This window comes from Schistocerca serialis, chromosome 3, assembly GCF_023864345.2.
Source record: "Schistocerca serialis cubense isolate TAMUIC-IGC-003099 chromosome 3, iqSchSeri2.2, whole genome shotgun sequence".
NCBI lineage: Eukaryota > Metazoa > Arthropoda > Insecta > Orthoptera > Acrididae > Schistocerca > Schistocerca serialis.
In genome coordinates, this window is record NC_064640.1 from 839,199,399 (window position 1) to 839,215,563 (window position 16,165).

At 43.1% G+C, this 16,165-nt stretch overlaps 1 protein-coding gene across 1 annotated transcript in view; it reads left to right on the forward strand.

The window, feature by feature from the left end:
• The window catches only part of LOC126470886 (uncharacterized), a 271,447-nt gene that overhangs the window by 249,401 nt on the left and 5,881 nt on the right, over positions 1-16,165 (forward strand). Inside the window, exon 5 of the mRNA XM_050098910.1 lies at positions 13,444-13,566. Within this exon, the coding sequence (XP_049954867.1) occupies positions 13,444-13,566 (123 nt within the window). The remainder of the gene's footprint in view (positions 1-13,443; positions 13,567-16,165) is intronic.

The following is a 16,165-nucleotide window of genomic DNA, read 5'->3' on the forward strand; positions in this document are numbered from 1 at the left end:
AACCATAACATTAAATTTCCTTCGTTTCCGACGACAAAGGCTCAGATATGGTTAACTGAGTTGGACGCTATTTTCGTTTACATGGACTGGTGTCAGAAGTGGAACAATTTACATTGGTTATAGCTCTGCTGGATTTGAGTGTTATGGAGCAATTGGATGATGTTCTCCACCAACACTCGTACGCAGTTCTTAAAAAAGCAGTGCTCCAATGTTTTGTGTTACTACCTGAGTTGCAGCTACAAAAAATTACTGAAAGTGACGCATGTTCCAGTGGTTCCCCCTTCACAGGTACTTGTCGCTTGCCGTGCTCGTTGGCGGGCAGTGAACTTCTGTCTGAGCAATCTCTGATCTTTTGGCTACAAAGATTGCAGAAGAATATCAGGGCTACTTTGTCCACCTTCACATAGACTCCTATTGATGATCTGGGCTGCAGGAGGGATTCTACGCCCATTGCATATACGAACAATAATTCATGTCCAGTAGTTAAAGCAGCCGTGGAGGGAGGTTCCAATCCAAGCATTCAACCATTTGCAGCGACGAACGCCCGGACACGCGCGTTACTTCGGGGTGATTGTAGTTACCTGTACAATCAGGTGTGACGTCCTTATGACGTGTACACGTTTTGTTGAAGACGACGGAGACCGAGTATCGACTTTTGTGATCGTTCGAGACGCGAAACAGCAGTAGCCATTTTTGCAGACGAATTAAATGAGTAATTCATTGCATTTTCAATTCGTATATTCACTGAAATTGTGGAAGCTATTGTCACCTTTATAATCTTTGGAAGTATGAATCTGCAAACTTCAGGAAAAAAAGAAGGAACTCACAATACGATTTGTAAACGGTAAAATTTGTGTTCTTGGAACTAACCTCATCGTGGCTCAGACAGTTAAATGCATTTATACGATGGCAGAGATCCCATGTTCGGAACTACGGAGAGTTTCATTTCGTTTTTTTATACGAAAATTTCCGCCAAGTAATGTCGCGCTACAGAGTTCACGTTAACCTCGACGCAAGTAGAGAATTACGTTTAGAAATGAGTCGGTTGTTAAAATTAATGACTGAAATTTCTAATGCCAATGCATAATTTGACAGACGTCCTCCATATTGTCAAGTAGTTACACATATCACTAAAGAACTGCATCAATGTGTTTGAAGTTGTCTAAGTCTAGCTTATTAGTAAGGATTATTGAATCTGACCTTCAGACACCCTTTTGAGATTTTCTGTCTCACGGGGAAGAAAGACAGGCGCCAGTCTGACTTATTTGCTGTGAGATATCAACGAAGTCATTAGTCACATCTAACGGTAAACCTAACTTCTCATTTCGTTTCTCTTTATATGATATGTACAGCATTTTGCTGAAAATAGGTGCTCAATTAGCTTTTTTCTAAAATACCAGTTTCAAGTAACTACACCAAGCTCACAATATTTGAAAATGGTTCTTTATACCAGTAAAATGCTAAGCTTTGTTAACATTACTCATCTGACACTTACTTTCAGCACGTTTTAAAATTGGCAACAGTACTTCAATTGCAGTTTCCAAATGTCCGCCCCCGGTAGCTGAGTTGTCAGCGCGACAGAAAGTCAATCCTACGGGCCCGGGTTCGATTCCCGGCTGGGTCGGAGATTTTCTCCGCTCAGGGACTGGGTGTTGTGTTGTCCTAATCATCATCATTTTATCCCCATCGACGCGCAAGTCGCCGAAGTGACGACAAATCGAAAGACTTGCACCCGGCGAACGGTCTACCCGACATCATTTCATCCCCATCGACGCGCAAGTCGCCGAAGTGACGTCAAATCGAAAGACTTGCACCCGGCGAACGGTCTACCCGACGGGAGGCCCTAGTCACACGAATGGGTGGAGTTTCCAAATTATGAATACTGGATTGAAGAATTCTATACATGTTGACTTTCGAGTAAAATGAGACGAAGATACTGAATTAAACTACCTACAAAAGTAATCTACGACACGCTATCTCCTCCTATATCTAAGAACAATTGTTGTGTTTCGTGTGCTAGGGCAGACTACATACATCGTCATTAAACATGCCCTATGTTTTTAGTATTCTGATGAGTAATGTCACAAAACACTGCATTTTACTGATATAAACAACTATTTGTAAATATTGTCAGCTCAGTAGTGTCACTTGAAACTGGTATTTGAGAAAAAAGCTCTTTGCTCACTTGTTTTCAGCAAAAACTTCTGTGCCAACCATATACACAGAAACGAAATGAGAAGTTAAATTTAACATTATATGTGAGTAATACTTCCCTGATGTCTCAGTGCAAACAAGTGAGACTAGCATTTGTCTTATCCCCAGTGAAATTTAAACTCTCAAAAGTGTGTCTTAAAGTCAGATTTGATAATCCTTACTAATAAACTACTAGGACAACTTCAGACACACTAATGCACTTTTTCAATGATATATGTAACTAGTTGACAATATGGTGAATATCTGTCAAATTATACTTTGTTGTTAAACATTTCAGTCTTTAATTTTAACAACTAAATCATTTCTGAATATAATTCCCTACTTGCCTTAACAAAGAAAATAAAAAACATCAATATATTCAAAAATTGCAGGAACTACGCGAACTGAAGATGTAATCAATTGCTTCTTTCCAGAATGAGAGTTTCACTCTGCAGCGGAGTGTGCGCTGATATGAAACTTCCTGGGAGATTAAAACTGTGTGCCGACCACGGGCAAGTGCTCTACCATCTAAGCTACCCAAGCACGAATCACGCCCTGTCCTCACAGCTTTACTTCTGCCAGTATCTCGTCTCCTACCTTCCAAACTTCACAGAAGCTCTCCTGCGAACCTTGCAGAACTAGCACTCCTGGAAGAAAGAATATTGCGGAGACATGGCTTAGCCACAGCCTGAGGGATGTTTCCAGAATGAGATTTTCACTATGCAGCGAAGTACGCGCGGATATGAAATTTCCTGGCAGATTAAAACTGTGTGCTGGACCGAGGCTCGAACTCGGGACCTTTGCCTTTCGCGGGCAAGTGCTCTACCATCTGAGCTAACCAAGCACGACTCACGCCCTGTCCTCACAACTTTACTTCTGCCAGTATCTCGTCTCCTACCTTCCAAACTTCACAGAAGCTCTCCTGCGAACCTTGCAGAACTAGCACCCCTGGAAGAAAGAATATTGCGGAGACATGGTTTAGCCTCAGCCTGGGGGGTGTTTCCTGAATGAGATTTTCACTCTGCAGCGGAGTGTGCGCTGATATGAAACTGCAAGGTTCGCAGGAGAGCATCTGTGAAGTTTGGAAGGTAGGAGACGAGATACTGGTAGAAGTAATGCTGTGAGGACAGGGCGTGAGTCGTGCTTGGGTAGCTCAGATTGTAGAGCACTTGCCTGCGAAAGGCAAAGATCCCGAGTTCGAGTCTCGCTCCTGCACACAGTTTTAATCTACCAAGAAGTTTCAACTGCTTCTTTAATTAGTCTGCAAGAATGGCTGCCGCAGTTTAGCATCTCGAACGATCACAAAAATCGGTACACCGTGTACACGTAATAATAACGTCACGCCTGACTTACCGTGTGGGCAAACATTCACCGATTGCTTCACTGCAAATGCAATAGCCACAGAGCACTCTACGACCCAGTTGGTGCATGAGTTAGCTAGGCTGAATGTCAGGTTACAGAGGCACTTAGATAACAGCTGTTTTCTAGGCTGTAATAGTAAACAAGAAAACGTAAAATGGTGTTGGTACCACAGACGTTTCGGTGAGGCAGCAAGACAGTGCACGAAACCATGACACTACCCAAACAGAAATGCCATTAAGTCCGTCCAGAACACTCAAAGCTCGTCAGGTGCAACAGAAATGCAATGGTATCTACAGCCGCAGGCTCGACTAGACCATCTGTTAAGGACAGAAAACGTGATCGACGCTGGATCTGACATAAATTTATATCCAAAGATGCCGAACAAACATCGCTGATTTACAATAGTTCCACTTCCCATAGCTGCTAACAGTTCGGCAGCTGAGTCATTTGGGAAGACGGAGTTAACTTCGGACTTGCATAGCGATTTATGCCCTGCTTCGAGATTTATTATTGCGGATGTGAATGGTCCACTACTGGGGGCCGATTTTCTCCGCCAGTTTTCTGTGATGCCGGATCTATTAAACCAGGGCTTCCCAACGTGTGGTCCGCGGACCCCTTAGGGATCCATCGGCTCTTTCTAGGGGGTCCGCGGCCACCTTTCACCAAATCGTGTAAAATAATGCCTAAAATTATTGAATAAAAATGTGAAAATCAAATTCATGACTATTTTTTTTTTTCGTGCGAAACACATGTGTACTTTTACTTCAGGTGGTACTCCCAAGCAGCCTTTGCGGTTCCTAAGTGAGAACACATACACAGTTAGTGCCGCAGAATGCGGCTTCTCTGATCGACTGTTTCGCAACAATACTGGGGTCGTTTGCGCGCCGGCTCACGGCGCTAGATGCGCTGAAATCTTTTACGCATGCGCGGAGCGAACTTTGTCGACCAATCACAGCGTTTGTTGGCACGTATGCGGCCCCAGGCTTCATTAAATGTTAAACTTGCTTTGTCTGTGCACTAGCTCTTTCATAAGTCGATTTTTGACCAGTTTATTACTTCTAACATGGATCATTGAAGAAGGGTGCAGTTTCTCCATCACATTCACAACAAGGGAAATTTCCAGTTGAAATGCATGAGGAGGGAGGACGACCAAAGGATGAACAATCACAAGAAATTTCACAGCCGGATTTATTATGTGAAAACGCTGCAAGTACTCCATTGGTTGCAATATCCTGTGGAAGTGGAACAACCAAGAAGCGTAAGTACAACGAAAGCTATTTAGGAATGGGCTTTATGGAGACAAAGGAGGGTAAAGCTCAGTGTGTAATTTGTGCGCGAGTCCTTCCGAACAGTTAAATGGTTCCAGTTACATTGCTCCGTCATTTTGAAAGTACTCACCCGGATTTCCAGGCTAAAGAAATCGAGTTTTTCAAAAGGAAGAGTGCTGAACTAGCTGCTTCTCAGCATTGCACGAAAACTCATGCAAAAACAAATAATGAAAATTCATTAAAAGCTTCTTTCTTGGTTAGTTATCAAGTGGCAAAAACAGGCAAAGCTCATACCATTGCAGAAAATTTCATAAAGCCGTGTGTTAATGATATTGTTTCTTGCATTCTAGACGAAAAGGCAGTAAAGCTTGTATCTTCGGTGCCATTATCAAACTATACTGTCAAGAGACGCATTGTTGACATATCAAATGATGTGAAAGACACTCTTGTTTCTCGCATCCAACACAATTCATTTTCTCTGCAGATAGATGAATCCACTGATGTTGCAGGATTAGCGATTTTATTGGCTTTTGTCTGTTATGTACGAGGGCGGTTCAGAAAGTAACCTCCGATTGGTCACAGTGCGGGTTGTGGGGGGAGTAGCGACGCCATCTGTGCGTTCACGCACTCAACAGGTCAGTCGGCATCAAGCCGTGGTCGAGTGAACGTCGTACCTGCGCTAGTTTAGTTTTTGTGGCAGTTTGAAATGTGTGCTGCAATAGAAAACCCCGCCAAATGTGAAGTGCGTGCTGTCATAAGGTTTTTTACAGCCAAAGGATATTCTGCAGCAGCTATTCATCGTGAGCTTTGTGCCGTGTACGGACCAAGAGTTATGAGTGAAGGAGTTGTCCGTGAATGGGTACGTTTATTTAAAAGTGGACGAGAAAACGTTCATGATGAAGAGAGGAGTGGTAGACCATCATTGGTGACTGACGAACTCGTTCAGACAGTTGATGCAAAAGTTCGTGAAAATCGACGTTTCTCAATGTCGGAGTTGTCTACTGGTTTTCCACAGATTTCTAAGACTCTCTTGTACAAGATAGTGACAGCAAGATTGGGTTACCGTAAGTTCTGTGCACGATGGGTGCCCAAAATTCTTACCGACCACCACAAAACTCAAAGAATGGCCTCTGCATTAGACTTTCTGTCATGTTATGAGGACGAAGGAGAACCATTGTTAAACAGAATCGTCACCGGTGACGAAACCTGGATTAAGTACGTGAACCCTGAGACAAAAGAACAATCAAAGATGTGGGCACATTCAAATTCGCCTACCAAACCAAGAAAAGCCTCGCAAGATTTTTCTGCCAGAAAACTGATGGCAACGGTGTTTTGGGATGCCAAAGGGGTGTTGTTGGTTGAACTCATGGAACGTGGTACGACCATTAATCAAGACGTGTACTGTGAAACAATAAAAAAGTTACGATGGGCTATACAGAACAAACGCCGTGGTATGCTGACTTCCGGTATCGTTTTTTTGCACGATAACGCCCGTCCTCACTCTGCTCGCAGAACAACGGCCCTTCTTGAGTCCTTCAAGTGGGACATTATCAACCATCCACCTTACAGCCCAGACCTGGCGCCAAGTGATTATCACCTCTTCATGCATTTGAAGAAATGGCTCGGGTCACAGCGGTTTGATGACGACGAAGAGCTCAAAGGTGTGGTCACGGGCTGGCTCCAGGCACAAGCGGGTGATTTTTATGCAGAAGGAATTTCAGAGCTTGTGAAGAGATACGATAAGTGCCTCAATCGCTATGGAGACTATGTAGAAAAATAGTGCAAAGATGTAGTTGTAAGATGTATATATTAAAATATTTTTATTTAACTTGGTGTATTTTTTTAAATCAACCGGAGGTTACTTTCTGAACGGCCCTCGTATATTCTGGATGTTTTGAGGAGGACAGCTTATTGGGCAGACCACTACCTGCCAACACAACAGTTGCTGAAATATTCCGTCTATTGGATGATTTTTTAAGGACTAACGAAGTTTCATGGTCTAATTGCATAGATGTGTGCACAGATGGTGCAAGAGCTATGACGGGTCCTACAGACGGAGCAATAACGAAAATAAAAGAAAACGCTAAGAATTGCAGCAGTAGTCTTTGTGCTCTCCACAGATAGGCTTTAGCTACGAAACAAATGCCTGTTTCGCTCAAGAAAGTTTTAGACGAATCCATTCAAATCATTAACTACATAAAATCAAGGCCATTGAAGTCAAGACTTTTTACAATACTGTGTGAAGATATGGGAAGCCTTCATCGTCCTTGCTTCTCCACACAGAAGTGAGGTGGCTCTCCCATGGGAATGCACTCTCTCAGTTGTACGAATTAAGATTGGAAGTCTTAGCTTTTCTTTTGGAGCATAACACCAAATTAGCAGACCTTATTAATGACGAAAATTGGCAGTGTATACTTGCCTATTAGTCAGATATTTTGTCCAAAATGAAACGAAATGAATATTTCACTCCAAGGGCAAAGTGAAACAAAGGTCACTGCTATCAACAAAGTTCGAGCATTCAAGAGGAAAATCAATTTTGGGACAGAGAGTGTCGAGGACGGGGAGGTCGAGTGTTTCCCTCTTCTCAAGGAGATTTTGAAAAACAAAACATTGTCGCTTGGGAAGAATTTGTTTCATCAAATCCTGGAACATCTCTGAAGCTTGGTATTGTTAGAGCATTATTTCCCAACAGCTGAAGATGACAAGCTGTAGAAATACGAATGAGTGGTCAATCCATTCACTGTATCCAAAAAGCCGAACATTCTATCATCAAATGAATATGAGTTGTTGATAGAAATTGCCACAGACCCTACCTTGAAATAAAGTTTTGTCATTGACAGTTACTCACACTTTTGGATCCGTTTGGATAACAAGAAATACTACCCCCTTGTTCAAAAGGCAAAGCGTGTACTTCTTCTGTTTGCCACAACATACAGGTGCGAATCTGAATTCTCGATCTATGCTGCCCACAAAACTAAGTGCCGAAGCTGTCTAGATGCGGAACCAGACATCCGTCTACAGTTGTCAAGAACTGAACCCAACTTTTCAAAATTGGGTCAGTAGAAGGACCCTCAACCACCACATTAGGATTCCATTATTATTCCTACAGACTCATCTATTGTAAAGAAGAAAGAATTTTTCTTCGTAGATGCTCAGTGAACGTACCTGAACTATAACTCTGTAGGAATTTTGTTTCTGTCTTCTATCATTTACAAAATAATTATTAATTAAATTCTGTTGGCATTGATACTTTTGTTACGAAAATTAAAATGATCTCTAAAGCTAATTTCTTTTCTTTATAATATATTCCATCCTCTCAGTTAAAAATATGGCCTGCCTATACATCAATTACAATTACTTACTATTACTCTGACACTATATTGTGGCAACTGGCTGCGAGCGTAAACAAATGAGGACTTTTCGAGTGCCACCTTGTAAAAGGTAAATTTCCTCTGCCAGAATTGTTTCCTGTGAGAAAACAAGTCTTATATTATGTGAAATGCTTTGTCTTCTTATATAGAAATAAGAGAGTCTGTTTGTTTTCCTAATTTGTTTACAGTCGAGGCTGACTGCCGCGATATAGTGTCCAAGTAGTAGTTGAAGTTGTCAGCTGTGGCTAAACTTGTTGTGACGTAACAAGCTTGCTACGCCACACTGGGAAGGGAGCCGAAAGAAAGGCACGCGTACACACACGCCGACTGGCGTCAAGTCTGGAACAGGATAACTATTGAATGGTAGCAAGAAAAGTACGTAGCTGCTTTATACTTAACTTTTATTCTTTGATGAATACAGCGTTCTTCTTGAGACATTTATACTATAACTCTCAAAGTAGGTAAGGCTAATGGCGCCTTGCTAGGTCGTAGCCATGGACTTAGCAGAAGGCTATTCTAACTGTCTCTCGGCAAATGAGAGGAAGGCTTCGTCCGTATTGTCGCTAGCAATGTCGTCCGTACAACTGGGGCGAGTGCTCTATCGTATATCGAGACCTGCCTTGTGGTGGCGCTAGGTCTGCGATCACACAGTGGCGACACGCGGGTCCGACATGTACTAAATGGACCGCGGCCGATTTAAGCTACCACCTAGCAAGTGTGGTGTCTGGCGGTGACACCACAAAACTGTTGCCACACCGCCTGCCAGTTGCCAGCTACCAACTGACAGTACACTGTTGCAACGCTGCCTGCTAGCTGCCGGCTATGGACTGACAGCTGTCGTTCAGTAAATACGTAAAGATGTAAAAATAACTAGACTTTCCGAGCTGTTTACATGGGCACGAAAATCCATTGTCGAACTGGAAAACGGCTTTATAAAAGCAGATTTCCAGAATCGATTTTGAAGTGTTTACCTGAGCAACAAAAAGCGAAACTGGACATCGGCTTGCGAAATCCGGTTTTGGAAATGCATGTAAACTGGCTGAATGTATTCCCACACATTGCACAACAGATGTCACAATAGTCCTTTAAAGGCAATTCCCTGGCCTCTTTTCTTTCGTGTCTGGGGTCTGCCTCTTTTCTTCACAGCCGCGCGGAATGACCGCGCAGTCTAGGGCGCCATGTCGTCGTGGATTGCGGTGCAGCTCCCGCCGGAGGTTCGAGTCCTCCCTCGGGCATATGTATGTGTGTGTGTGTGTGTGTGTGTTGTCCTTAGCGGAAGTTAAACTTGGGTTAATAGTGTGTAAGTCTAGGGACTGATGACCTCAGCAGTTAAGTCCCATAGACTTTACATACATTTGAACATTTTTCTTCGGATTTCACGAAAAACCACACACACACACACACACACACACACACGACTGTTATGAAATATGCATGCTCCTTACACAACAGTAGCCAAACAGTGGAAGTGAACAGACCACAAGAGGCAGCTTGTCAACAGCGAACGGTTTGGACCTGACGTTGATTGCTCCTGGAGGAAGGCAGCTCCAAGTAATTTTAATCAGGCTATAGTGCGTTGAACAAAGGGAGTAAATCCACTAGTAAGCGTTTGGATACAGTGGGAATTCAAATTGGATCGTTAATTTCAAGTTGTTCATTCATCTCTAAACCAAAGAGTATTGATGCTTTGGGGGGGGGGGGGGGGTCATTGGGAACATGGCACATGCATTGAGAAGCTTTCAGTTCCCATGGGTTTCGCTCTGAAATTTAAAGTTACTGTGCTCTTGACTGACTAGGGGTCCGCCGTGGATTTTCGACTGAAGAAGGGGTCCGCCAGCTGAAAAGGTTGGGAAGCCCTGTATTAAACCGTTGCTTAGAGTGCCTGTCTCCCCACTCCTTTGTATCGAGTCGGGCCACGAGTTGCGTGATGCTGCTGCTCTGAACACATCAAAAAAGGTTTTTCATCACCCCAGTTCCCAGAACTCCTGAACATAGACGTTGACTGTGGATATTGTAACACAAACACAGTCTTTTTGACTGTTCACAAAGATGTCCCTGAACCCGCCCACAGATGTAAACAACTATGCATGAGCAACACCTGTTAGACAGAGAGGGTCTGACAGCTGATCCGTTCCAGTCATTCCACCAGGAAGGATATACACGGCTCGTGCCGTCTGTAATTCAACAAAGCCTAGATGGTCAATACCGCGGTTCGAAGCGTCCGTATTGTTACTTTGTACCAGGAAGGGCTCTCAACAAGGGAAGTGCCCAGGTGTCTCGGAATGAGCCCAAGCGATGTTGTTTGGATATGGAGGAGACACAGAGAGACAGGAACTGTCGATGACATGCCTCGCTCAGGCCGTTCAAGAGTTACTGCTGCAATGGATGACCGCTACCTACGGATTTTCCCTCGGAGAAACCCTGATAGCAGCGCCAATGATGTTAATGTTGATCTCTATTCCAATTTTCTGTACAGGTTCCGAAGCTCTCGCAACTGAGGTGATGCAAAACTTTTTTTGATATGTGTACTTATTGTTGTATAAGTAGCAGCGCCTATACCAACTACACACTGATTAAAGCTACTTCTCATTTACCATTCACAACGTGGGGATAGAATGCTACCATCTGCGCTGCGGACAACAGGGAGCAGTCTACCAATACAGGCAGAACACATGGTTGTCTACATCTACATCTACATGATTACTCTGCAATTCACATTTAAGTGCCTGGCAGAGGGTTCATCGAACCACAATCATACTATCTCCCTACCATTCCACTCCCGAACAGCGTGCGGGAAAAACGAACACCTAAACCTTTCTGTTCGAGCTCTGATTTCTCTTATTTTATTTTGATGATCATTCCTACCTATGTCGGTTGGGCTCAACAAAATATTTTCACATTCGGAAGAGAAAGTTGGTGACTGAAATTTCGTAAATAGATCTCGCTGCGACGAAAAACGTCTTTGCTTTAATGACTTCCATCCCAACTCGCGTATCATATCTGCCACACTCTCTCCCCTATTACGCGATAATACAAAGCGAGCTGCCCTTTTTTGCACCCTTTCGATGTCCTCGGTCAATCCCACCTGATAAGGATCCCACACTGCGCAGCAATATTCTAACAGAGGACGAACGAGTGTAGTGCAAGCTGTCTCTTTAGTGGACTTGTTGCATCTTCTAAGTGTCCTGCCAATGAAACGCAACCTTGGCTCGCCTTCCCCACAATATTATCTATGTGGTCTTTCCAACTGAAGTTGTTTGTAATTTTTACACCCAGGTACTTAGTTGAATTGACAGCCTTGAGAATTGTACTATTTATCGAGTAATCAAATTCCAACGGATTTCTTTTGGAACTCATGTGGACACTTTACAGTGTGTAGATACATCCTTTAGGAACAATATTTTCATTTCTCCACATAATTTCCATCCCTCTCAACTGCCTAACGCTATCTTGGAACCACCGTCTGTATACCCACACGGTAAAATTCTGGACCAACGTGTTGGAACCACTGTTTGGCAGCGTGCACAAGGGAGACATCATCTTCAAACCTTGTTCCACGAAGAGAGTCTTTCAGTTTCCCAAAGAGATGATAGTCACATGGAACCAGATCAGGACTGTAAGGCGGGTGTTTCAGTGTTGTCCATCTGAGTTTTGTGATCGCTTCCATGTTTTTTTGACTGACGTGTGGCGGTGCATTGTCGTGCAACAGCAAAACATCCTGCTTTTGCCGATGTGGTCGAACAAGACTCAGTCGAGCTTGAAGCTTCTTCAGTGTCGTCACATATGCATCAGAATTTATGATGGTTCCACTTGGCATGATGTCCACAAGCAAGAGTCCTTCGGAATCGAAAAACACCGTAGCCATAACTTTCTCAGCAGAAGGTATGGTTTTGAATTTTTTTTCTTGGGTGGATTTGCATGATGCCACTCCACTGATTGCCTCTTCATCTCTGGTGAAAAATGATCGAGCCGTGTTTCATCACCTGTCACAATTCTTCCAAGAAATTCATCTCCACCATTCTCGTACTATTCCAAAAGTTCGCTGCATACCGTTTTTCTTGTTTCTTTGTGAGCCACTATCAACATCCTGGGAACCCACCTGGGACAAACCTTTTTTAACGCCAACACTTTCAGTATTCTGCAAACACATCCTTCCCCTATCCCAACGTTGCGTGACAATTCGTTCACTGAGATGCGTCTGTCAGCAGTCACCAATTCGTTAACTCTCTGCACATTGTCTGGAATGCGTGCAGTACGAGGCCTGCCGCTGCGAGGACAATCCTCAATATTGCCGTGCCCGCTTTCGTCACGTAACCTGCTTGCCCTCCGACTAACGGTACTGGGATCGACAGCAGCGTATCTATACACCTTTTTCAACCTCTTGTGGATGTTTCCCACTGTCTCGTTTTCACAGCACAGAAATTCTATGACAGCACGTTGCTTCTGACGAACGTCAAGTGTAGCAGCCATCTTGAAGACATACTGTGATGGCACCGTTCACAGGAACAGGTTGAACTAAGTTTGAAAACAAGCGGGAAGGATGTATCTACACACTGTAGAACTTTCACACATGCAGAATGGAAACTGTATTTTTACAAAAATAGTGTGCATTTCTTTCGGAGTGACCTTCGTATAACCGCAGTAAACACTTCAACATTACTAACTTCCACTCGTTGTTTGTATCACATTTAGAAAGAACAGTCTTAAAGATCGCTATTCTTATTGGAACTGCCCGATTCTTCTTCGCGGCGCTGCTAAAACTGTTTCAACCCAATAGTACTGGAGAAGTCTGGTATTTTCTCCAATGACGGCGCTCGATGTAGAAGGTGCGTGCAACGTCGATACAGGATACACAACATACAACGCCATCTATGAGACGACCTTGTCGTTATAAACTTGTTGGCGTAAATAAAACTGAGGCTGCATTTACATTTTGCACTTACAGATGGCGTTGCTTCAGTACTTGAGCTAAGCTCGTAACAGATTTTGCAAAATCAAGACAAAATTGGGTGTTGTCGGAATATCGAGACAAGAAGGTGCATAATGGTGCCTGTCCCGAATAACGAGGATGGCGACCCTTCCTACAACGGATTGAAAGTGTTCATATACTTCGTAGCTTCATATCAACTGACACTTACTTGTGGCGCATTGGCAACAGCGGACAGCTCATGTGAGACGTTGGGAGCCCTGGGTTGAGACGTGTAAAAGATGACAGACCACGGTATGAGTCGATCTCTGTTTGTTTGCAGACGCGGACGTCGCCGGAGCCGCAGCAGCGTAGTCCGCCGCCTAGCCGCCAGGTGCCTCTGCCGCCGCCGGTACAAGCGCGCCCCCAGCAGCAGTACCAGCGCACCAAGAAACCCGTCGCCCAGGTACTACACAAACGCTGGCGATATCGCATAGACCTGCATAGACCCCTTAACATATCAGCGATTTACCGAGCTGCTTCATCTGATATCTGGAATACAGTGCATGGTGAAATTCTGCTATAGAAAACCAACTGGTATGTTTAGCTGGAGGGGCAGCTGATATTCTTATATCGGCTAAACCTTGTAAGTATGTTAAATTTGTTTTTGAAACTTTTCTTCGGAACTTAGTTGTATACATCTTCCTATTCTATATTTCACAAATGCATTTTAAAGCCTCAACTCCATTTTCATTTATTATGATAGCCTTGTAGTTTAACTACAAGTATTTACGGAATGGCTTTGTAAATCACGAAATCTGTATTGAAATGTTACCACAACCAATATCCACAACTGATGTGGTACATTATATGAGAGAGAGATAGATTACATGAAATGCCAACGGACTGAATATTAATTGTAGCATGCGTATGCCCTAAATATTTCAATCAAAATGTCCACTTAATATTACATCATTCTGTTTATAAGTTAAAACTTGAATAATGCATATAGCCTACTTGGTTCACAATTACATAACTCAAAATAACCGGTTGAAACATAGTACCGGGTGATCAAACAAGTCAGTATAAATTTGAAAACTGAATAAATCGCAGAATAATGTAGATAGAGAGGTACAAATTGACACACATGCTTGGAATGACATGGGGTTTTATTAGAACCAAAAAATTACAGAAGTTCAAAAAATGTCCGACAGATGGCGCGTCCTCTGATCAGAATAGCAATAATTAGCATAACAAAGTAAGACAAAGCAAAGATGATGTTCTTTACAGGAAATGCTCAATATGTCCACCATCATTCTTCAACAATAGCTGTAGTCGAGGAATAATGTTGTGAACAGCACTGTAAAGCATGTCCGGAGTTATGGTGAGGCACTGGCGTCGGATGTTGTCTTTCAGCATCCCTAGAGATGTCGGTCGATCACGATACACTTGCGACTTCAGGTAACCCCAAAGCCAATAATCGCACAGACTGAGGTCTGGGGACCTGCATGGCCAAGCATGACGAACGTGGCGGCTGAGCACACGATCGTCACCAAACGACGCGCGCAAGACATCTTTCACGCGTCTAGCAATATGGGGTGGTTCTAATAAAACCCCATGTCATTCCAAGCATGTGTGTCAATTTTTATTCTGTACCTACATTATTCCGTGGTTTATTAAGTTATATTAAGTATTACCGAACTATCAGTTTAATAAGTCACAGCTGCAAAATACTAACGCGAATTCTTTACAGACGAATGGAAAAACTGGTAGAAGCCGACCTCGGGGAAGATCAGTTTGGATTCCGTAGAAATATTGGAACACGTGAGGCAATACTGACCTTACGACTTATCTTAGAAGAAAGATTAAGGAAAGGCAAACCTACATATCTATCATTTGTAGACATAGAGAAAGCTTTTGACAATGTTGATTGGAATACTCTCTTTCAAATTCTGAAGGTGGCAGGGGTAAAATACAGGGAGCGAAAGGCTATTTACAATTTGTACAGAAAGCAGATGGCAGTTATAAGAGTCGAGGGGTATGACAGGGAAGCAGTGGTTGGGAAGGGAGTGAGACAGGGTTGTAGCCTACCCCGATGTTATTCAATCTGTATATTGAGAAAGCAGTAAAGGAAACACAAGCAAAGTTCGGAGTAGGTATTAAAATCCATGGAGAAGAAATAAAAACTTTGAGGTTGGCCGATGACATTGTAATTCTGTAAGAGACAGCAAAGGACTTGGAAGAGCAGCTGAACGGAATGGACAGTGCCTTGAAAGGAGGGTCTAAGATGAACATCAGCAAAAGCAAAACGAGGATAATGGAATGTAGTCGGGTGATGCTGAGGGAATTAGATTAGGAAATGAGACACTTAAAGTGGTAAAGGAGTTTTGCTATTTGGGGAACAAAATAACTGATGATGGTCGAAGTAGAGAGGATATAAAATGTAGATTGGCAATGGCAAGGAAAGCGTTTCTGAAGAAGAAAAATTTGTTAACATCGAGTATAGATTTAAATTTCAGGAAGTGGTTTCTGAAAGTATTTGTGTGGAGTGTAGCCATGTATGGAAGTGAAACGTGGACGATAAATAGTTTAGACAAGAAGAGAATAGAAGCTTTCGAAATGTGGTGCTACAGAAGAATGCTGAAGATTAGATGGGTAGATCATGTAACTAATGAGGAGGTATTGAATAGGATTGGGGAGAAGAGAAGTTTGTGGCACAACTTGACTAGAAGAAGGGATCGGTTGGTAGGACATGTTCTGAGACATCGAGGGATCACCAATTTAGTATTGGAGGGCAACGTGGAGGGTAAAAATCGTAGAGGGAGGCCAAGAGATGAATACACTAAACAGATTCAGAAGGATGTAGGTTGTAGTAGGTACTGGGAGGTGAAGAAGCTTGCACGGGATAGAGTAGCATGGAGAGCTGCATCAAGCCAGTCTCAGGACTGAAGACCACAACAACAACATTAAGTTTTCAAATTTATACTGACTTTTTGATCACCCGGTATATTGTGAACATTGCTATGAACTGCAATGACTATCTATTTCAATAGCAGAAGCTTCAA